We start from the raw sequence: 22,648 nt of genomic DNA on the forward strand, positions 1-22,648 counted from the left end.
TTGTTTGAGACCAACAAACAACAACACCATTTGTTTTCTGGTGACCCCTCACTGCGTTTCCACCAGTGTTTGTGGCACCAAACCTGGGTGTTTTTCACCGATCTGTCCCCGCTTCTCCAGCAGCTTTTATGCCACCAAATCTGTGAATTTTAAGCCAAACATGATCTTTTTGGCTGTTTAGAAGCCACGAGCTGTTGCCATCCTGGGGTTTTGGAGCCAGAAGTGGCCATAGTAGAGGAGCGAGGGGTGGATCTGACTCATGGACTGTGGTGGTGCCTTGCAGACAGCCTGTCACTCAAGCCGTCCCGCCCTTAAATATGCATAACTTTGGCCGTTAATACAATGTAAATGGGTGAGTAATAAAAACATTCACACTGAACAGTTGTCATGAATGTTGATATTAGCTACAGAGACCAAAATTGTTGTTTGTACCATGCTGTAAACATGTGAAGTTGGGCATTTCAACATGGGGTCTACTGGATACTCTATTTTGGAGCCAGACATTGGAGGAACTGCAGTTTTTGGCACTTGGACCGTGGCTTATTTTCCCAGCCTCACAGGTTGCCACTTGGGTTGGTTGTTGCCACAAAGTTGAAAGAGCAGTTGTAATATATTCTGTGAAGACACTCATAGACCCCGATCATGTCTCCTCTGTGTCTCCTGTGTGCTTGAGTTGGTGATTGGAAGTTTCTTAACCTCTGCTCATATGACATCTCTTTAAGACCTGAAATTATTTTAGTAGCTCTGCACTAAACTTTCTAAATGTTTCCTATACGTTATGAAGACACCGGACCGAACCTGCAAAGTCAAGGTCTCACTAAGGATAATGCCTAAATGTCTAATGTCTGAAACATAACTGTGTCATTGCATTCTGGGAGTCACTTTTGACTCATCACACCTGTTTGAAAAACACACTGATGATATCACAATGATGGTGACGATTCTGTCCTCACTTCCTGGCTCCATTTCACAGGCCAGACAACAAGCTGCTGTTTATTACCAAAAAAAAGTATGTGACTGTCTCAAAGATAATAAAGCACTCGAGCAGAAAAGTAAACACCACTGAGACCTTTAAATCCAGACTGAAAATCTATTTTTACTTGCTTGAATGAATCAAGTTGTTTATCTTTACTGAGACACTTGTGATTTTACACTGTGAATACTCTTACTTACCTAATCATATTGAGAATTACAGATCCTTGCCTGAGCCAAGAAAAACAACCCCAGACCAAAATTCCACTTAAGCATGTGGGCAGGAGCATCCACAAACTTCTGGCCATAGTATATAATCAACAGGCCAACAGAGGGCCCAAATCCTTCTTTACTTTGATGTGTTAACTACCTGAGAAGAGAAAAAAAACCTGTTACTTCTGTTCTTATCTAAAGGTATTTGAGATTTGACTAAAAAGAAACATGTGATACTTCAGATAAATTGAAAGCATGTAAATCCCCCACGCCAAGAAAACAGGTTAACCACTGAGTTTATGTTTAAGAAAAGGATTGGACAAGTTTAAGAGGGATGAATATGAAAGGAAAAAACAGGAATCAGTGAATCAGAAATATATGGAAGCGTACTGCATTCATTAGGAATAAAAATCTGCCCTGTTTTCCCGAATTAATTGACAATAATATTCCTGTCAATTCAGTAAAACAAGAATTGAATTAATTATTATCTTGTCAATTTATAATACAAATAAAATCTGATTTTTTCCCTCCATGAAAGCATTCCTCATAACTCTGAGATGATAATCTGGTTAATTTAGAAAACAGAGCAATTTTTTCCTCTAAAGTGAGTGGATGATGCTTCCAGCCAAGGGACGTAAATATAGACAGTGCAGGAAGTGCAATTGCATTTGGGCCCCTGGGGTGGAGGGGCCTGTAGTGAGAGCGGACCCTTGCAAGTGACTCAGATTGCCTGCTTAGAAATATCCCTGAGTTCAAAGAGGAATGATATGAAAAAGAATACCAATTTAAAAGTGATGCCATTTGCTGTGTATGTCCTCAAGGCAAACCCGTCTGCGTCAGGGTTTTCTTTTTCTTTTTTTAAATAATCAGTAGCTTTTTCTATACAAGCTATAAAATCTATATCTATCTATCTATAAATATACTACAAAAACTATTCAATAAAATGGTTAATTTCTTTCTCTCTCTGAGTTTGAGCTCTGATGCTCTCTGAGGAGGAGGATGTAGTTTGTGACTCATGTCACAAGAGGGCGATAGATAACGAGGTAGTTTGATGGTGCTGGTGGCAGCTTCATTGCGGGACTTTTCTTGAGTTAGACATTTCAGGGTTGACCTTGATGTGATGATAGAGCACATAAGTGTGATTCTCAGAATAGTTTTGAGAATCTGAGAAATTAAACTGTCACAAAGTTCGGTCAGTTTATATTTATCTTATATGTACTATGTTCAGTATAAGGGAAAAGGCTGGGAATCACTGCTCTACAATGAAAAGGTGCAGCTCTAATTCAATACCTGATGACAGTCCACATTTTTCTGGAAGTCCATATTTGTATTACAATTACATTAAATTTAACAAAGCATGAAATGTCATATTAGCTTTCAAGAAAAAGTCAACATGGCTTCAATCTATTTTTAAGTATGAAACAAGTAAGCTACAGCCAGTGGTGTTGTTTGGCGTGGCCATCGGAGGCTTCAGCCCTAAATGTTTTAGTCCAGGAACTAAATAGGTTGTATATATATATTTAAAATACATGTAGGCTAATAATAAAAAAAGCCCTAGATCTGATATTGTGTCATTTCATTCATGCATTAAAGCCCTCAAAAATAATACGATGTAGTTGGGTCCTTTGTGTCGTTCAAGAGAGAGAGAGAGCGCACACAGGTAATCACTTTAGTGGTGCAGCTGGAAAAGGTGGAGCTCATTTTAGATCAGGGGTGTCAAACATACGGCCCGGGGCCCAGAACCAGCCCGCCAAAGGGTCCAATCAGGACCACTGGATGACTTTGCACACCTAATAATGATGCTCTTATGAAGGCTGAGAGGTGTCGGTACGTTTACATGCAGCTAGAGAAAATCGAATTATTGGCTTAGTCCGACTGAAACCATACTTTTAAATGCATGTGAACAGCTTAGTCTGACTGAAATTGGACCATCCGTAGCTCGACTAACACACCTAGATAATTCGACTGAAAATCGAGCTATTGCTGCACACTTAGTTCCACTGGAGTTGACCTTGGTGTTCTGTGCACGGACCACTTTTTCTTTCGTGGGCTTTCACCTGGAAGAAGGAGATGATGTAGCAGCAGTGCAGTAACTCCTGTAAAAACAAACAAACACCATGGTGACCGAGAAGCAGAAGACGCACCTCTGGACAGACGAGGAAACTACATTCATGCTCCGACAGCTAAAGGAGCTAAACATTTTGAAGTTTGTGGATGGTAGGAAAAGGCGAAACGCGGATTTATTTAAAAAGTTTCTGTACAAGAACCTGAACTAGTTCAATACGCACTATATTAAAAAGGACACAGTCAGACGTAGTTGGTCAGAAATTCAATTTTCTCTTCTGGATGTATACTCAGACAAGATAAGAAGTCCTCCTTGACTGATTAGCTGAGCTATGAGCTTCGCTCGACTACTGCGTGCATGTAAATGTACTGACTGAGTAGCTTTCGTCACGTAAAATACAGGCTTTTCTACCCCGAGCAGAATACAGCTCTCTGAAAAAAGCAATGCATACTTATTGTGGTCATATTTCAAAGATACTGAACATCTTCAGCTTCAATTCAAGAGAATCTGAGTTAGACTTGTATCTTAAAAGAAGACTGGTAGAACCCTGCTGCTAAGACACTGCTGAAACCCTTTATTTGTAAATGGTTTGTATGGCAGGGGAAGACTTAACCATTAAACTAAAAAAACAGGAAACATTTGGAGGTGGTTGTAATTTATAGGATATCATGCAATGGTTTTACAGGTCAGGCCCACCTGCGATCACCTGTGTATGGACGGTGTACTAAAATGAGTTAGACACCCCTGTTTTAGATGCTTTATATACTACTAGGTAGTTTAATCTTTAACTCTACATTATCATTTATTAGCTGATTATATTTTGTATTGATGATCTTAGTGTTCACAGTAACTTAAGCAGACAAATAAATATAATTGAGTAAAATGTGCAATGCTTTCCTCTGATGAAGAGTAAAAGTATGAAGTAGCATAAAATGGAAGTACTCAGGCAAAAGTACCTCAAAATTCTCTAAATTTCATTGAAAGCAGTTGCAAAGTACTCTGCTTCTGCTCAATACTAATCACTAACAACTTAATATTTTTATAGCCCCCAATGTCTTCAAATCCTTGAAACACACCTGGCTACCACAGAGACTTTTGTTTTCAGTGGACATTGTAGTTTCCGCAAGTCTCCTTCAAAAGCACACTGACCCGAGATGACTAAATGGCTCCATCTAGTGTCCAAAAGAAGAACAGCACTAAGTTTAAAGAGCATTTCAATTGACCTTCATGTCACACCGCAGAGGGGCTGGTTCACATAACGTGGACTGGCTGAAAGTCACTGTATCAACCCAAATGAAAACCTAGTATCTCTTTTTGTTGTGTTTGTATTTATTAATACAACCAAAGGATTAAATCTGAGTGCACTCATTCATGACATTACATGCTGTGAGTCCTTCCCACTGACTGAACATGTACACGCCTGCATGTATTGATTACCCTGAGGTCAGAGGGTTCAGCGTCTGGCTAATTGCCTACTCAGTCAATTTCATCTTGAAAAGCTTTGTCAGTGTTTTGGAAACACTGCAGTAAAAATCATGCCTCATTTTAGTCATATTTTGTTTTTGTTTTGCATAACTATGAAAAGTCTGAAGCTCATACCTAAATTATGGCTACAGAAATCACTTCCTGTTTCCTTCTTGTGATTTGTGTTTGTATGACACGCCATTTAATCAAAGCCTGTAGCTTAGATTCTCATAAATACTGTATTATATACATTAAAATGACAATAAAAAGGCTAATTAAAAGCCAAAGTTATGACAAATGGAGGTTTGGTAGAAAACAGACATTTATTAAAATGAGGTAACCACTTCTTATCCACAGAAAAATAAATAATAAACAATCTCAGCCTGTTATTTACAACTCTGGATGTTGCGTGTTGTTGACAGGAATAAGAGGGTTTTTTTTGGTTTTTTTTTATTTCTTCTCCTCCTGCTTCTCCTTCTGTTTCTCCTCTTCCTGTCGCTCACGGCCAAACTCCACCACCAAAGGTTTCCCTAGCAACCGGTATCCGTGGACCAACTGCAAGGCTTTCTGGGCTGTTTCAGCATCTGTCACAGGAAGACAAATACACTCACTAACTGATCGAATGTCTCGATGTGTAATGAAAAAACAAACACACACACACAGCTTAGTTTGTTTATGATTGGTCAGTGTGTTTGTCACTTTGGTCCAGAGTGAAATGGACTGTTGTTAGCTCTGATACAAACCAATAAGCGCACTGCACCACTTTCACCTCTTGTGTGGGAGACACTGTTTCTCACCTGGCAGAGTGATGAAGGCCTGACCCTTCATCCTCCCAGTCAGCAGGCGGTAAAGGACTGGCAGCTTGTTCTTCTGCTCAAACCTGGAGAACAGCGCCACCAGCTGGGCCACTGAGGCCTGTGCGCTCAGGTTCTTCACACACAGCACCTGCACGGAGACACAAGTCTTCAATACGTCTCTGCAGATGCTTGCTGGAGTTGGTCATGTCACTGCATCATCTGTGTTCAGTGTGTGTGTGCTGTTACCAGGGTGTAGCTCTAAGTTTAAAGCTGCAGCTCTTTGATGTACCATATGAAAATATAATTAAAGTTTACAACAATCATCGTCCTTTTCTTCTGACAGACTGAAAGAAGTGAAATTTATGAGTCCTCCACCTGCAGATCCTGAAGGTTATAAACTACCGCAAGATGATTTATGTCATTTTAATGCTCCACTGTCGGAGCATTAAGTGCCCATAGGACCCCTATTAAAATTGAAACAGTTCCTGCTTGCTGCAATCATTTGTCCTGCTCACACCGGCCACCAAGAGATCCATTCCCACAGCAATTTCGATGAGCTCTCTCTCTGCGCAAAAATGTGTTCTAAACTTTCTCCAAAGGTAATTCGAGGCTTCAGCAGTCGCAATAAGATAAATCAAGTGGATACTTTTAAGCACTAAATTCTCTCTTTGTGTGTCCCTGCACGGTGTTTCCTTGCTGAACTGCACAGGAGGGACAGTGAGACGAGGGGATAACATACTAAACTGACAAACTTTCGAAGATGTTCACCTGATTTATTTGTCAAGTCCGACTGCTGAAGTGTCACATCAGCCTCAGGTGAACTTCCACTGCTGTGAATTTTGTCATCTCTCACTTACATTGGATATATGAAGCGAATTATTACAGCAAGCAAAACCTGTTTTAATAGCCTCGTTTGCACCAAGCAGTCTGATTCGGTTCAGTTCAGCTCGTTAACTTAGATATATATTTTCTATTTTTCTGTAATTAACAATATATTCATATATACATAGGTATTTATTCATTTATGGGTATGTGAGTGGACACACATGTATACACTGGCAGAATTACATGTATTCATACTTTGTACAATTTGTATGTTATTCAAATATAAAAAAGATAGCAGAACAAGTTGATGATATATATATATATATATACATATATATATATATATATATATATATATATATATATATTTATATATTTATATATTTTTGTTTTCTGTAATCAACAGAGCTGCACCATTAAGTCCTGTTTTCTTTACCCCTCAGTTGGGGTACCTAGTACGCTGATCCGATACTAAAAGATGGAGCTGGAAACACTGCAGTCTGCTGACTGGTCAATAGAGAATTGACATGCTAGCTCAACAAGGACTCGATGCACAAACCTCCTATTTTTAAAAATCCCGTTGATTGTGACAGAGACTGTAAACGCGCCAACCTGTATTTTTTGTTCTGAAAATGGCATGGATCAGTGTTCTGTGGAAACTCAGGGCGCATTCACACTAGGATAGTCCGGGGGACTCAGTTTGACTGGGCTGGGAATGCCAAAAAATTTCACACCTTCATTTGGTTCGGTTCACTTTCACACTGCACTTTTTAAAGCGCTCCAACGCGCCTGGACAATGTCATGCAGTTACAACAGCTGCTCGTTTGGGGGCGGTATTGCCTGAAACTACCACTGACCAGGAAGAAAAAAAGCATGATGAAGAAGAAAACCCGGCTCATTGATTGGCCAGGACTGAAAACAGAGATCCATCCCCTTCAGCTGGCTTGGTCACCACAAAAACAATGGAGCAACGCCAAATTTGCCTTTGGTTTTTTTTCTACCCAAAATGCACTGCGCTCTACGTCACTTCCTCTCTTTGGTTTGCTAGATAGTCCGTTTGCATTTCCCACTGTAAGCAAACCGCACCAGAGTTCACTTGCAAGTGAACCAAGACCCCCAGTTTTCAAACGGACCGGGCATCGCTCGTTTGGTCCACACCAGAGTTCGAATGAGCATTCACACCACTCCAAACAAACCAAACTATCCGTTGAAACAGACCAGGGTTTGTTTAAAGTGGACCAAATAGCGCCAGTGTGAATGCGTCCTTAAGGGTACCCCACCTACAAAGGGGTGTCTCCCGCCTTACCTCTCCCCTTTAGCTGTTGTACTCCATGGGAGAGGTAAGTGACGTTGCATGTGTAGTAATTTCCGTGTTTTAGTGCTGTTAAACTGTTTATAAGTTCATTTTTCAGCCTAAACTTATTGTATTATATGCTAACATATTCCTGTGTCACTTAATCTGTGTAGGGGCCTGAGTTATGTGGTCGTAACTGACAAAGGACTTTATTTTTACCTCTTGCTGACTTGCTTCTGTGTTTTACTGTACTGAATTGAATGTAAGATGGCCACCCTTTTGCTGTTGCACTCCATGGGAGAGGGGCTCGAGCTATATGGTTGTAACTGACAGGATGTGAATACACCACACACTGAGAGGGTAGTGCATCCTTTCAGGTGATGTATTGTCTGTTATGGCAGCCATACTGGAAGGAAAAATAGCAGGAAAACAGCTGACAGCATTTCTAAACTGATTTCTTCACATACATTTAAACAGTTTTTGAATCTCTGGACTGGTTTTGAGTGGAAACTATTCGTAATTAGCCTAAAAAAGTGACTCATAGCTGTTGATACCTTGGAGGGTTTTCCTGGCTGGTAGTTTCGGAACCTTGGGATGCTTCGGATCCCTTCTACCGATTCCCGATTCTTTAGGATTTCTTCATCTGAGATGATCTCAATCTCCCCTCTGACAGTCAGCGGTCCCCCTGACCTCGCCTTCCCTGCTCCACACAGGCTGCCGATTGGCTGGCTTATATTTATCTGAGCTGGAGCAGCCAGTGATGGCTGCCCCGGTCTGTCCTGAGCGAGCTGCTGCTCTGAGGTGTCTGAACTTGACTCTGACTGTGCTGACAGTTCTGACTGATTGTCCTTTGACTGGTTGTTGTCTGTCTGAGAGTCCTGTGGTTGGTCAGATGTAGTTCTGTGTGCAGACAGGTGTGATGCTCCACTTGTTTCTCCCTCTTGTGGTGAAGCTTGTTTGCTCTCCTTGCTGAGAACGTCTTTGTAGACAGAGTCCATTGGATCAGAGAATGGCGCCCCCTCCTGGCCCTCCTGGTTATCTTCATCTGTGACAACAACAAAACTGGTGAGATGTTCTGACGTGGACAGTGAGTGTTTTACTTAATACTCTCCTTTGTGCTGTTGTTTTAAACAGTTTTTTAGTTGCTATAGTCAGACAGCAACTTGTTAAATCCCACAGTGACAGTCGTATGACAAAACCCTCTCAAAGACCTCAGAACAGAAGATGTATGAAGGCTTTAATTTCAGGCCTGGTGTGTAGATAATGTAATTCTACTTTTCTGGAAACTCTGTTCTAAAGCCGACAATCTGGGAACTGAGATGTACTCCAGCAATTTATGTCCCCTAACAATACTTGTTTTTGCCACTGACTGGCTCAGATTATTATTCTAAGTGTCTGACAACATTATGGAAAAGATCCCCACAGAGACAGACCTCTTTGTTAAAGAGTAAGATCCTTTTTGTTTAACCAAAAACAGTTCAGAAATCCCTATCGCCAATTCCACCAAACTCTATTTAAATAAACAGTAATTTTAGTGTGTACAGAGCCATTGTATTTTCACATCTGTCTGGGTGAATTAAGAGTTTATTTCAACCAAACCAGAGTTGGTGATTTTTGGAACAGTGGTAAGACAACCCGAGACATTATTTGTGAGTTTTATTTTGTTTCTGTTGACTTTGAATAAAGTGTGTTCTACGATGATAAAATGATTCTTTATTTAAATGGAGTCTGGTGGGATTGGCGCTTTACCTCTGTGGTAAAGTGCAGTGAGGAAACCCAGGCGGTCAGTTCCCTGGAAAAGTGCTTGTTCGATCTCCATCTCCCTGCGTGACAGCGGCCGGCTGGCAGCAAAGCGCTGTGGGCGGGACAGGAGCTCTGCCCTGGCTTCGATCTTGTCTCTGATCACCTGCAGGCGCTGCTGCTTCGCACCTGGGGCTGCGCACACACCATGGGACTGTGTGGGCACAAGGTCAGGGGTCAGACAGTAGTTTGTGGGGTGAGGTTTTTATACAGTATTTCCTCAGAATAAGACGTTAGATTTGGCCCACATGTGTACATAATTATACAAATATATTTAATCTGACATTTGCATGTTTCATTCAGGTTGAGAGTTTCCAATCCGTGCCACCTGAATGTGTTTGCATACAGACAACCAGAGAGAATATGAGGAGAACATGTGGTGTACCTTCTCTGCTGCCTCCGGTACGTCTCTGCTCTGCCACAGCTGGATCTCAGTGTCAGTTAGGCCCAGTTCCCGCAAGCTGGCCAGCTCCTTCTCCCCGTCCTGCAGGGCCTGGAACTGGGAGAGGCTTCTCACTCCAGCTGCCTGTTCCCCAAACGGCCGATAGAGCGCCGCGGGGGCGAAGCACTGCCTCTTAGCTACACATCTGTGGGACAGAGTTGAGCCCAAAATAAGATCCAACACATAAACTTTTGTCTACATGATGTGTACATGATGCGGGAATCACACTCCCAAAAGCAGCTGCAGACGCTTTCAAAGTCATGTGGCTGCAATGTTTCTGATATTTTACAGTCAGAATTTACTGATAAAAAGATGGCTGAATGAGAGCATGTAGCCCCGGAGGTTGGTAAAGAAAATCCTCCCGGCTGCTCAGTGGGACACTGTGAAGGCAACATAACAGAGCATTTGATGGACGCTTTTATCCAAAGCACCTCACAGTAACAAGAGCGTGGGATTTTTTTTTTTTTTATTTCTTATATATAAAGCACAGAGAGCTCCTGTGGGAATAAAGCTGCAGACATTGCTTACTTTTCCCAGTGAGCTACACAGGCAGGTTTTTATTAACACTGCTTATTGTTTTTTTTTACTGTCACTGTGTGGCAGTAAATTCATCCAGTGATGGGTTCGCCATATATTGCTCTGTCAAGGTCTGCTGTCAAGAGGCTGATTTTTAGTTTGAAACCTGCAAATTTCATGACAGGATGTTTTGTTTGTTCAGTAGTAGGGGGAATATTTTCAGAATGTAGTGAGACATTAGTGCCAATGCACTGATGGCTACTGTAGGCAAGGGATTGTATTGTGGTGCATTTTGTATCTACAGTTTGTCCTAATCCCAGTGGGTGTCTGCAGCACTGTAAGAAAAATCTAGTTGGCTGGAAGTACAAGACAGTGGCAAAAGGACATAACATAGAGCTAAACTGTGCAAGACTGTTTGTGAACAAAATGTTTCCATGGTTTGTGTTTAACTTTCTCTCTACATGCCATTATTTTTAAAATACAAAAAGACTGACCGGTCGATGTCAACGTCAGTGTGGAGCTGCTGCAGCAATAGGCTGTGCAGCTGCCGCTGGCCCTCCGTCTCCTGCTCCTCCAGCAGTGGGCCATCCTCGCAGGGTCTCCGGCTCACTCTGGCCAACAGAACACACACACATCAGTTCAGACACTCTCAGTGGATGCTTACACAACAGTAGGGCTGTCAATGAATCGATTAGTTGTTTGTAGGAATGCATAATAATAATGGCACATCATCTGTATCGGCCAATATTGGCTTTAAGATGATTCAGGATTGGCCAACATGCTTTTTCTTATTTTGCACAATGAGTGAATATCACACCAGTATTGTAATTCACGTCTCCATCTGCTGGTGGGCCATCACGATAAGAGTATGCATGCATAATATGATGTTAATTCTGCTACAGAAGACACTTGATGATCACTCAAATTAGGATGGAAAAAGTGGATATATCAATATCGATATAGGCCAAAAAACTGTTATATATTGACATGTCAGATATCTGCAAAAAAATCTAATGTTGTGCATCAGTGTTTCCCAAAGTCCAAGATGACGTCCTCAAATGTCTTGTTTTGTCCACAACCCAAAGACAATAAATTTACTGTTGTAGAAGAGTAAAGAAACCACAAGATGCTCACATTACTCACATCAATTAATGCATTATTAAATTAGCTGGCAACAGATTTAAAAGTTAATCCACCATCATCAGCAATGTGATGGTTAGGTGACAACAGCTCTGGGTCATTTGGTGGACACTTGGGCTCAACACAGAAATTCACATGAAAATTTAACACTAGACAGAGGTTGAATAGTTACAGTGGAAGTTAATAACTCGGACAACAGAGTCAGGGCTGTAACTAACAATGGATTTCATTATTGATTGATCTGCCAATTATTTTCTCAATGATTGGATTCATTGTTTGGCATGTAAAAAACAGAAATGGTGAGAAATAACCACCACAATTTCATGCAGCCCTCCATACTGTCTTCAGATTGCCTATTTTGTCTGACTGACAGTCTAAAATCCAAAGATATTTAGATTGCACGCACAAAAATCAGAGAAAAACAGACAGGCCTCATCATGCTTCATGAGAAGCTGGGACTGGGGAACATTAGGCATATTTACCTGGCAAAAGGACTTAAACGATTAATGAATTATCAAAATAGCAGCTGGCTGATTTTCTGTGAATCAACTAACCTTCTTATTAATAAACTGGTTACATAACTATACAGGAGGGAAGGGATCCCTTTAACGTCACTGGGTGTATTAGGCCTCAGTAGGGAAGGTTTCAAATCAATAAGCAGGATAGCTTGATAGCAACATTGGATTTACAGGATCTCATTTCCCATCCTTTAATTTTATTTTCAAACACTTTCTAAATTGAATTTCTAGATCATTGACTAAATCACAGACAGGTGACAAATAAAGGAAAACCTTCAATGAATGAAACATATGGAAACATGGAGGGTCACAGAATGGTTTGTGATTGGGACATGATAATAATATTCTATCACCTATGGGAGATTTTTGACTAGTGTTTACTGGGTGTTCAGACAAGAAATTTAGGGGCCTGATCGCCAAATTTGTCATTTGCAACATTAGGTCAGTCCCAGGCAACCCCCCTTTTGATTTAATTGTACCTGGCTCATCAAAACAAACACCATGCGTGCGACCCCAAGGGTTGCAATATGATGGCACATTGTGTCGCAGCAGAAGTTGAGCCAGGTTTCTCTTGTTTGGATGATGCTATGTTTCTTTATTGGGCTCCCATTGAACTTATGTTGTTTTCATTAGACTGAACATGGCCTAGTACAGTGTTCTCCACCACCACCACCACCACCACCTTCTCCATCAAAACACAAACTGAGAGAATATCTGTTGGGGGAATGCTGTTAGCCCATCCAGTAGATAGTTCAGAGGCTTAGCAAATCTATGACAAGGCACACTGAAGCTCATCTGGAAGCTTGTGTGGCTCAAAACCTTAATACATTCAATGTTGAGTTGTAATTTGGGAAGCTGCATCCATATCGCTTGCCCCTACTTCTGCCTGAAATTATGTAAGAAAAGGTGTAAAATATCAGCTGGGCAGTGGACTTTAAGTAAGGGTCTATACTTTATTAATGAGAGCAAATGGGTGGCTGGGGTGGGACTTTGTTATATTTTATATCATGACCCTCCCTGGAACTACAAATATTTTTCCTTGAGCCACACACAGTGACTGCATGACCCTCCCTTTGTCATAAATAACCATATCTCACAGTTTCTAGCTGTGTTAAATGGTGTGATTTTGGAGATTTTTTAGAGAAAACATGCCTTTAAAACCCACTTGCAGGTTTTGGAAGGAACTATCCAGCAAAGCCTGAGATGCAGCTGTTAGAAAGAGCCATGATAAGCTTGGAGATCAAAAAGAAGGAAAACAAACTTGCATATTTCGATAAAAAATGTCAGTATGCATCACTTAATGAGTGTAAGTGTAATTTGCATGCCTGCCCCCATTGACTCCAGTAGAAGTGGAACATAAGGCCCGCATTTCTGTGCTCTAGGCACCTGGCGTTTTTGCCAGACGCCAACAAGTATAAAGTTGGTAAACAATGGAGGATAAACTGGAGGTCTCTGTTTTCTTGTGCCCAACACACTATTTACTGACAGCCTCTCACCCTCAACCAGAGCGACAGCAAGTACCCTCTGCCTCAGCATTGTAGGAACTAGCTACTAATTACTGTGAAATAAATTAAATAAATAAATGGTAGATTAATTACACAGGAAGGTTAGGGTGAGGTGTTTTGCAACTTTTACATTTTCATTGGTTTGAAGTTCGGAGGATAGTTAAAATAAATACAAAATACAACCATTTTATCAAATCAAAAAACAAAAACCCGATTTTGCACCTCCCCTCCCCTCTCATAAATAACGAACAGTCCCTAAATGTGTTTTAGCAGGTGCTCTGATTGTGTCTGTGTCTTCCTCAGTACAGGTTTACAAACCACCTTAACTGCCCTTTGAGGAAGAGGAGAGAGGGCTGACATATTTCTATTACATCTAACTTTTTCGTTTTGTTTAAATTCTCTATGAATCCCTTTAAGAGTTGCTAAATGTGATAAATTGAAACTTCCGGGGCCAAACCAGATGAGGACAGCAGGCAGAGGTGAGACGCACGGTCGGTGCTACGCTGTGAATCGGTGTAGGTTAATAAAAGTATAAAAGACCAGTTTAACGTATTTTAAGATGAAACTGCGGACAACAGAACACACACGGGAGCCACAGAGATGCTAACGCTAGCTTAGTTGGCTGTAGCTATCTCCATGACAACAACGGTCCTGAAGTAGACCGAAAGATCGACGTAACAACAACGAAAGAGCTTTAAACTGGTATTTTATGGAAACACTTAGATTATTACACGTATTAAACCAAATACTTTAGATTAAAATGCCTCATTTTTTATAAAATTACTGGTTTGTGACACTGATAACGGCAAGTGTTATTTACCTTCGCATGCTTCCGCCTTGTGCTTCGACTTCCGGCGTGGGGAATCATGGGAAGTGTAGTACAACCGCCATATTACCAATAATGAACTATAAGATATATTTCATGGTTACACTCGAGGAAAAAATGCCACAGCTTAGATTTGAGGCATTTTGGGCTGGAAATAGATGCATGTATATTGAGTTTAGTGCAGTTATTATAACAACAGAGAGGAAACAGTGTAACCACAGTGTGTTTTTAAGCTGTTTGGCTGAATGTTGTTCTCTCTATGAAAATCCACGAGATCTAACACGCAGCATGCATTTTTTTAAATTATTATATAATACCTTTCAAAGAATAAAGCACATAAAACCTTTCCAAGTAACCCACCACACCCAGCTTCATTAGAAGGGGTGTGGTTATATCCCCATGTCTATCAGGTTGCCTTGCCTGCGTTGATGCCTTCAGCTGTGCACGGTGTCATATTTATTAAACGTGATGCTGCAAAGCCTTACTGGATATATACTCTAAACCGCTCCCACCCTCCCCACCCAGCTGAAGTGTCCTCAATTAGCCTGCTGGCTGACGTCAGTAAGGTGACATGGGTGCTGCTTCTCTTCATCTCTGAGCAATAAGCAGCCAGCTGCTGCAACATGGCATTAATAGACGAGTGCACAGAGCCTGGCTGTTTGCATTCAGTTAAAAATTTCCCATGCATTGGTGCGCGGTTGTGCAGCAGCTCCTCTCCTCCTGCAGCCCGCCCGCCTGCAGCCGGTGTCGGGTCGCCGGCAGCTCGGCTCCGCTCCGCTCCGCTCGGCTCCTCTGCAGGGCTGCAGGGCTGCGCAGCTCCTGACTGACAGAGAGATGAGGGGTGGGGACGCAGGGTGGGGTCACAAGCAGGGAGAGGCGGAGGAGGAAAAGGCAGAGAGAGAGAGCCCAGCCCTTGAATACACGGCAACAACACGCCGTCAGAGAGAGAGGGAGAGACACAGAGAGACTGGCTGTTTTTTGGGGGGAGCAAAGGGAGCCTTCGACGCTGCGGATATGAACTGAAAAGACACACTGGAAGAGACAGGGATCGTGTTCCTATATCCCCAAATCTTACTGTAAAGGTGGAAAACTAGCCCCCCCAAACCCTCCTTTCTCCCCACCAGTTCTTATTCAGATAGAGCTACACCCAAAGCCCCGACCGACCCCCTCCTGCTCCTGCTGCTCCACCCCTCCGCCGCTGCACCGCTCCGGCAACCGAGATGCACACGGAGACCCGTAACAAGAAAGTAAGTGCACGTTATTGACTTTGCCCTGGTCAATGCAAAAAAAGAGAAACATCTATCTGTGTGGATGATCTGCCTGAACACAAGCAGAGTTGACATTGTCAGCTCAACATGTGCCAAATACGCATGTCAGTGAGCATAGATGTCTATAACAGGTAATTACAAGTGTATCCTTGTAGATAGGCAGTTTATTTTGCAATTACTGAAAGAGTTTTGTAACAGCGACCTCATTGCATTGCAAGAACATCATGTTTGGAGCAGTGTCATTTCCACGGATGACACGGAAACCTCTCCGTCTCCCCTGTCTGTGTGTTTCTCTCTCTGGTCGAGGTTAGTTCAGGTTCAATTCTAAATGCTCTGTGATCTCTGAGAGGCAGGAAGGAAACGGAAGGCAGAAACTGCAGCTTGTAGGACACCATCTTAGCTTTTAAAGGGCCAGCAGCCTCCTCTGAAATACACAAACACACACAAGCCTGGGAAGCGGCCAGGTACACTGCCTCCAGCCACACTGCACGGGCCCTGCTGCCGACTGGTGCCTTTAAATGAGTGTTGCTCTCGGCACAGTGTGTTTGTGTGTCAGGTGGGCTGGTAGGATGCACTCAGAAGTGGAGCAGGTCTCAGATTTGGACACAAAGGCTGAGAGCAGATACTGGTGTCTTCACTTCAGCTCCAGATATGCGATGGTTTGGGGGGGCTGGAGATGCGTCACAGTTTGGTACAAGTTCCTCAATATAGAAGTGAACTTCAACCTGCAGATGTGCATGGCTGACCAACTGATGTGCACTGTGCTTGATTGACTCAAGCAGTGCACAATACTACATTACCACACCACACACTGCAGTATCCTAACACTCTTGATCTGTGGTGTTTTTTTATTGTTATTTTTTACAGGAGACTTGAAAGGTTTGACCACTTGTTCACTCTACTAGGCCAAGACTGCAACTAACAATTGTTTACATCATTGATTATATATTTATTTATGTACAAGGCAATGGTCTGCTGATTTTTTTTAATTTATCAATTAACTGTTAATATAAAATGCCAGAGAACAATTAAAAATGTCCACCACATTTTCCTAGAGCCCAAGGTGATGTGTTCACTTCAAACAGCACAAGAAGCCCCAAATATTACTCACTTTTCAATGATATTAAACTGCGAAAATCCTTACATTAAATTAAATCCTTTATAATTAATGTTTCAAACAATTATCAAAATAGTAGGTGGTTGATTATCTAATAGACAGACTGTTTAACTGACAGCTGTTTTGGGCTTACTCTCCATAGACGTAAACTTGCAGCCTGCAACCAGTTGTGTAACATCGTAGACCAGTTGCAGGTGATGGTGTATTAGCAAGTGGTTTGTCTGGCCAGCCTGTGCATGCCGAGGCATGAAAGCCAGTTGTGGCCCTTCTGTGTGGTCCCTACCTGCTGGTTTAGCTGTGTGGACACAGGTGTTATGCAGAAAATCAAAATATCACAATATTTCTGACCAAATACCTCGATATCAATATTGCAACTAGCCACAAAATATCGACACAATTAGAACAGCTAGAACAGTCTGGTAAGTTCACAAAATTACATGACTTTACTGTAATGCAGCCTTTAAAACCAGGAAAAGACAACACTTACGATATTACAATATCCAAAATGTAAGATGAAATTTAGTCTCGTATCACAATATCCAGAAATGAAATTATATCGCCAGGCCCTAAGTTTGGAGATAATAGATTTAGGTGGCTTCCCAAAATATATAATTTGATCATGATCAAGGTATAAAAGTTTCTTTATGCTCCTGCGTACACTCAACGCAATGTGCACGCAGTTGCTCCACAGTTGCTGTGTGCTTATCATAGTTCTGCGTCCTGCTGGTCTATGTCGCTATGCAACTCCCTGCCAAAGAGCTTGGGGGCGTGGCGTTCTTTTATATACCTACCTAGACTCTGTGACGTCTGTGGTCATTGCTCGTTCATTGCTTGTTTATTTTCCGGCTTTGCTCTAGTCACAGTGAAGATGCCGACCGAGAGAGAAAGACTGTTGCTGGAGCTCGAAATGATCGACATTGAACAACAAATGCTCTTATTACAAATGTTACGATGACGACGAAGTGAGAGGCGACTGCGCAGATGGTCTGTACGCCCGTTGAATGGCTCGAGGGGGTGTTGTGGTACTGCAGCAGGAAGTGAAACCTTGTGAAATGCCAGACATTATGTAGCTTGAAGGACCAATCATAGCTCTTGCAGTCTGCGTTGGGTCTGCGTTGCCTCGAAGCGTGGTTACAACTTTTTGGAGGCGCACGTTGCATCTCTGCGTTGGTCGCAAAGGGACGCAAGGCCTCTGCGTTGTAGGTGCGCAAAAGCATAAACCTTGCTTAATGATTTGATAGACGTACTATAGAGCAGAGGTTCCCAACAGGTGGGTCGTGGTCAAAAAGTGGATCGCGGGTCGAATGGACCGCAAGTAACTCACAAACATGTCAAGTTTGTAAAAACACACGTTATTTTTAAGTACTGTTAATTTATTTTGAAGTTAATTTTTGTGTCGTTTCCTGCTGTACAGTGAGGAGTAACGGACAGCTTCATGACGACATGGCCAAACACAAATATGATGCTGAATGTTAAACTGTGTGGACATTCAACTCATGACTGTGGAGAAATCTGGACCCTGTGGCTGGGAACCACTGCTGTAGAGATTCCTAGCACTGCCTTGTACCAACGCTGTATTTCACACTTCAGCCAATGTACTTCTTTTAGGGCTTATTCAAATGTACACATGTGAAGTTGACGAGTGTTCACACAGTAAAATGGAAATAACAGCTAGAATTGTCAAGGTAACAGAGGCTTAGCCTAAAGGCCAAAACACACCGGCGCCGTACAGCACGCGTCAAAACAGCCGCCCCCATTGTTTTCTATTTACAAACCCACACTGGCGGCGTCGTGGCACTTCATGCTATTGTCCTATTTTTCCAGAGTCGGTGCCCTTGAAAAAGCGCTATTTTGTACTTCCCAGCCTAGCGGACTGTGTGCAACAGAAATAGCAGCTTTATGCTAGATAGGGCTCCAACAAATGATTATTTTTGTTGCTGATCAATCTGTTGATTATTTTCTCAATTAACTGATCTGTTAGTTCGTCTAATAAATGTCGGAAAATGGTAAAAAAGTCAATCGATGTTTCCTGAAGCCCAAGAAGACGTCCTCAAATGCCTTGTTTTGTCCAAAACCCAAAGATATTGAGTTGACTGTCATAGAGGCGTGAAGAAACCAGTGAATATACACATTTAAGAAACTGGAATCAAAGAAATTAAATTATTTTTCAAAGGAAATCTCAAGCCGATTAAATGATTAAGAAATTCCTTGGCGATTGTTTTAATAGTTGACAACTAGTCAGTTAATCATTGCAGCTCTAATGCCGAGAGGTCTCCAGGTAATCACAAGAATGCTTCATAACATCACATTTTCTTCTCTCGCAACTGTCACTACTTTCCCACCAAAGCAGCTCCGCCTCCAGGTGAAGGTAGGTTAGCAAATTAGGGAGTTCCCTGTTTGAGCATCTCTTGTGTAGAATCCGTACACAGGGTCAAAGCATTTGGGCTCCGGGGCAAACATGTGACTGCTCTGCTCAATGAAGGGCTTTGAACTCAAAGTGGAAACCAATAGATCCATCTGCAGCCTTGTGACTGAAGACTGCTTCCACCCCTGTCATTTTTAGAGGTAGCAGCCGCAGGAAGTTGCTTTCAGCCTGCAATAAACTTAGTGAGGTGTTGTCATGAACCCCCCCATACAGTTATAATTAGCCTCAATGAATCCATTAGATAAAAGGAACATTTATGACTTATGCTGCTTGTCAGTAACCCAGGCGATCAACAATAGCATCTGAGTCACAAGCACTTCAGAAGCCAGATACAGTAAATCTGCCAGAATTTGCGTTGAACTAGAACAGTGACACTTTATCCTCAGGTTTCAAACATGGTGAAGGAGTGCTGGCATGAATGTAACAGCTTCATGATGGCACTTTATTCCCATGTCTATCTTTGCTACTAATGCTATGTGCAGACATTTGAAGCTGAAACATATTTGAGACCAAAATTCAAAGCAGCAGGATTGGGAAAAAAAATATTTTAAACATCAACGTCCCCTTTTTATTGCTTGGGCCTTGGATCTGTGTGTCATAAAACCCAAGTGGATCTGAGTTGACTTATCAGCTCTGATCATGTGGTGTGGTTTAATTATCGTGGAAAAAAAAATATTTTTTTGGGGCAGATGGCGCGAGTGAACTGTGAAGTGCAGGAAAAAGTTGCTCTTTTTGATCGTGGCTGCTTGTTTGTGTTGGTGTTCTCTCTATTCGGGTCTAATTATCCTCAGGTCTAGACGTCTGCTGTGACGTCTTCTTTTAGGTTGAAAGAGGTTGAGATTCTATAATTTCTCCCCTTGTTTATTCCAAACAAACTCCAGACATAAAACACATCACTTCCTGTATGCTGGAGAATCTTTCCCTCATGCAGAGCTGCATAACAAGAACTGTTAACAACATAAAAGCTTTAATGAGCCATAATGAGAACAGTGAAATACACTTTAATGTTACATCAGTCAGTCGACTGCAACAAACCAGACATTTATTTACACACTCTAAATATGGTTGGTTATTACTTTGAGTTATGTGGTGTAATATTGTCCAAATACCCACAGGTAAGATGAATATAATGGACCACACAGTAACAGTAGGAATAAGTATTTAATTGTTTTTGCACTAGCTCAAAGTGTAGAAACATTTTTCTTACTTTCTGTTTTTTACTCTTACCTTTGACCCAGATAACTGTTTTTGACGCTGCGGGAACGGAAATCAATTTCCCGCCGTCACACTTAAGGCTGTGCATTATTGGAAGTGTAGTTAACTGATAGCAGCGCACTGATTTTTCATCACAGAGGCACGACTGAGCATGCTCCATGGTTTGTGTGTGAGTGTGTGAGTGTGTGTGTGTGTGTGTGTGTGTGTCCAGGATCAGCTGTAGACATGAGAGCAGGGTCAGCTGTACATTCCTGGGCAGGGCATCAGCAGGAAAGGGCCCTTGAATACAAAGTCTGCCTGTGTGTGTGAGAGATGGAGTGTGTGCCTGTGCGTGTGTGTGTGTGTGTGTGTGTGTGTGAGCGAGCTGATGCCTCACAGTAGGCAATGATTAACTGTGCTGAGCAAAGTTTGATCAAACTACCGAGATAGCGCGTGTTGTGTAGAAGTGTTTCCCCCTCCACACTACACAAACACGTATAAACACATACATGCACATCTTACTGAGTTGTGAGCATGACATAGATGGGTGGAGGGGTCAGAACTAGGCAGTTGTTGCGAGCATGTTGTCACCTCAGCCTTATGAATAATAATTTCTGCCACTTCATCAACATCTGGAACATTTTCAACAGTGGTGAACTTTTTTTGTTTTTGTTTTGTTTTTCAATTTTTGGGCTTTTTGCCTTTAATATACAGGACAGTGTGAAATGGGGAGATAGAGAGAGTGGGGGGACGACATGCAGCGAAGGGTTGCAAGCCGGAGTCGAACTCGCAGTGGTGGTGAACTTTTTAAACGGAATGCTACATCACGCAGCCGTGCTGGTGATTTTGCATGTTTCAGCTCATTATGCTTACTTTTTCCATGCTACAATTTGCCTTGTACAACGAGTGCTGTATGTTTTCTGAGTGATTTTGTGGCTTCTGTGGAGCCATTGGTGTCAATATCAATTTCAGCACATCATGAAAACCAACACGACGAGACTTGTAGAAACTGCTATGTGTAGACAGTCCATTCTAATGAGCCATTAGTCACCTTTATATTTTGTCTTGTGATTGTTGCATGGCAATGCTGTCAACAGCAAAGACAAAAATCCACAGTTTAAGGACACTTGTACCCTTTTCCGTCTGAAATTAGCGCATGTGTGCGGGTTTTTTAAACACGGGAAAACCTGCTAAAAATACATAATAGACTTCTTTACCGTTGCCAGTAGACCTCATATGAGTATGCCTTTCTGTGTGTGTGTGTGTTTTTTTTACTGGTTTGTCAAGTTTGACATCACCGACCGGCTGGAAAACAGGCTAATAAATAGTAGAGCAGCGAAAATGTCACGGCGGTTACTTTTTCTCCAAACTCAGTGCGACTAATTTTGTATTTTCTGGCAGCGTGCAGGGACGGTTTTTGCTATGGGCAATGTGGGTGACCGCCCAGGGCGCAATCTATGTGAGGGCAAAACCAAAAAAACCCCAAAATTCACCAGTTTTCTAGACTACTGCTCATTTCCACATCAAGTTAGTGGAGTGGGCGCTGGGGCCCAGCAGCAGAAAGGAAAGGTGAATCCTGGCGGTTGTGGGTTGAACGGGGGTCACAGACAGGAATACGGCGGAGGCTCATAGTGCTCTGCGGCGCAAGATAATGGCTTACCGGCAACAGAGAAGTCCGATTCCAGGTCCACTAATTTCCTCTTTCGTTGGTGTCATGACTGCCCAGTACCTGGACAACCGAGCCGTGGCAGCACACAGGTATGTGACATGTCAAAGGAGAAACAAGCCGTTCACATTTCTCTCTTTGTGGCAGGTAACGGCCCACAAACCTCACCGCACTTTAGGGACTGTTCTTTACTTATGGAGGGACTGTTCTTTACTTGTCAGGGGAGGAGGTTGGCTGGTTGATTTTTATTTTATTTTTTATTTTGATCCCCCCTATGTTAATCACTTATTGATGCTGTTTTTGAAGTATGAATAAGTCAATAAGTAATTTATTCCATTGAAATATCATTGATGTATTACAGAAAAGTGATTTATCTTTTTATAAATGACAAAAGGCACATCTGCCTAATTTTGGGGATGGGTTCGCCCAGGGCGTAAAACTTGCCAGGACCGCCTCTGGCAGTGTGTCATTGCATCGTGCTGGCAAAGGGGTAAAATTACCACTTTCACCCAGTTGTTGAATTTCAGTCACTTTCGATGGAAGCCGATTTGAGCTCGAGCTGATAAATACTTATGACTTGCACAACAGGAACGGAAAGCCA

At 42.1% G+C, this 22,648-nt stretch overlaps 2 protein-coding genes across 4 annotated transcripts in view; one reads left to right on the forward strand and one right to left on the reverse strand.

The window, feature by feature from the left end:
• Window positions 1-5,020: 5,020 nt before the first annotated feature.
• On the reverse strand, window positions 5,021-15,868 carry rbm41 (RNA binding motif protein 41). 2 transcript variants are annotated; one of them, XM_049593106.1, is made up of 7 exons: window positions 15,848-15,868; window positions 10,883-10,999; window positions 9,816-10,017; window positions 9,380-9,584; window positions 8,185-8,675; window positions 5,512-5,659; window positions 5,021-5,298 (listed from the first exon to the last, which is right to left on the reverse strand). In XM_049593106.1, exons 1-7 carry the CDS (start codon window positions 15,850-15,852, stop codon window positions 5,165-5,167), a joined length of 1,302 nt encoding a protein of 433 aa, XP_049449063.1. In that variant the 5' UTR covers window positions 15,853-15,868; the 3' UTR covers window positions 5,021-5,164. The 2 variants fall into 2 exon arrangements, with proteins under 2 accessions (XP_049449063.1, XP_049449062.1); XM_049593105.1 differs by lacking the exon at window positions 15,848-15,868 and adding an exon at window positions 14,372-14,677.
• klf8 (Kruppel-like factor 8) overlaps window positions 15,225-22,648 on the forward strand; it is an 85,608-nt gene continuing 78,184 nt past the window's right edge. The window contains exon 1 of one of the 2 annotated variants that reach the window (XM_049593104.1): window positions 15,225-15,624. In XM_049593104.1, the coding sequence (XP_049449061.1) occupies window positions 15,598-15,624 (27 nt within the window). In that variant the 5' untranslated portion in view covers window positions 15,225-15,597. The remainder of the gene's footprint in view (window positions 15,625-22,648) is intronic. The other variant, XM_049593103.1, reaches the window with a different exon arrangement.

Source organism: Epinephelus fuscoguttatus, linkage group LG12, assembly GCF_011397635.1.
Source record: "Epinephelus fuscoguttatus linkage group LG12, E.fuscoguttatus.final_Chr_v1".
Lineage (NCBI taxonomy): Eukaryota > Metazoa > Chordata > Actinopteri > Perciformes > Serranidae > Epinephelus > Epinephelus fuscoguttatus.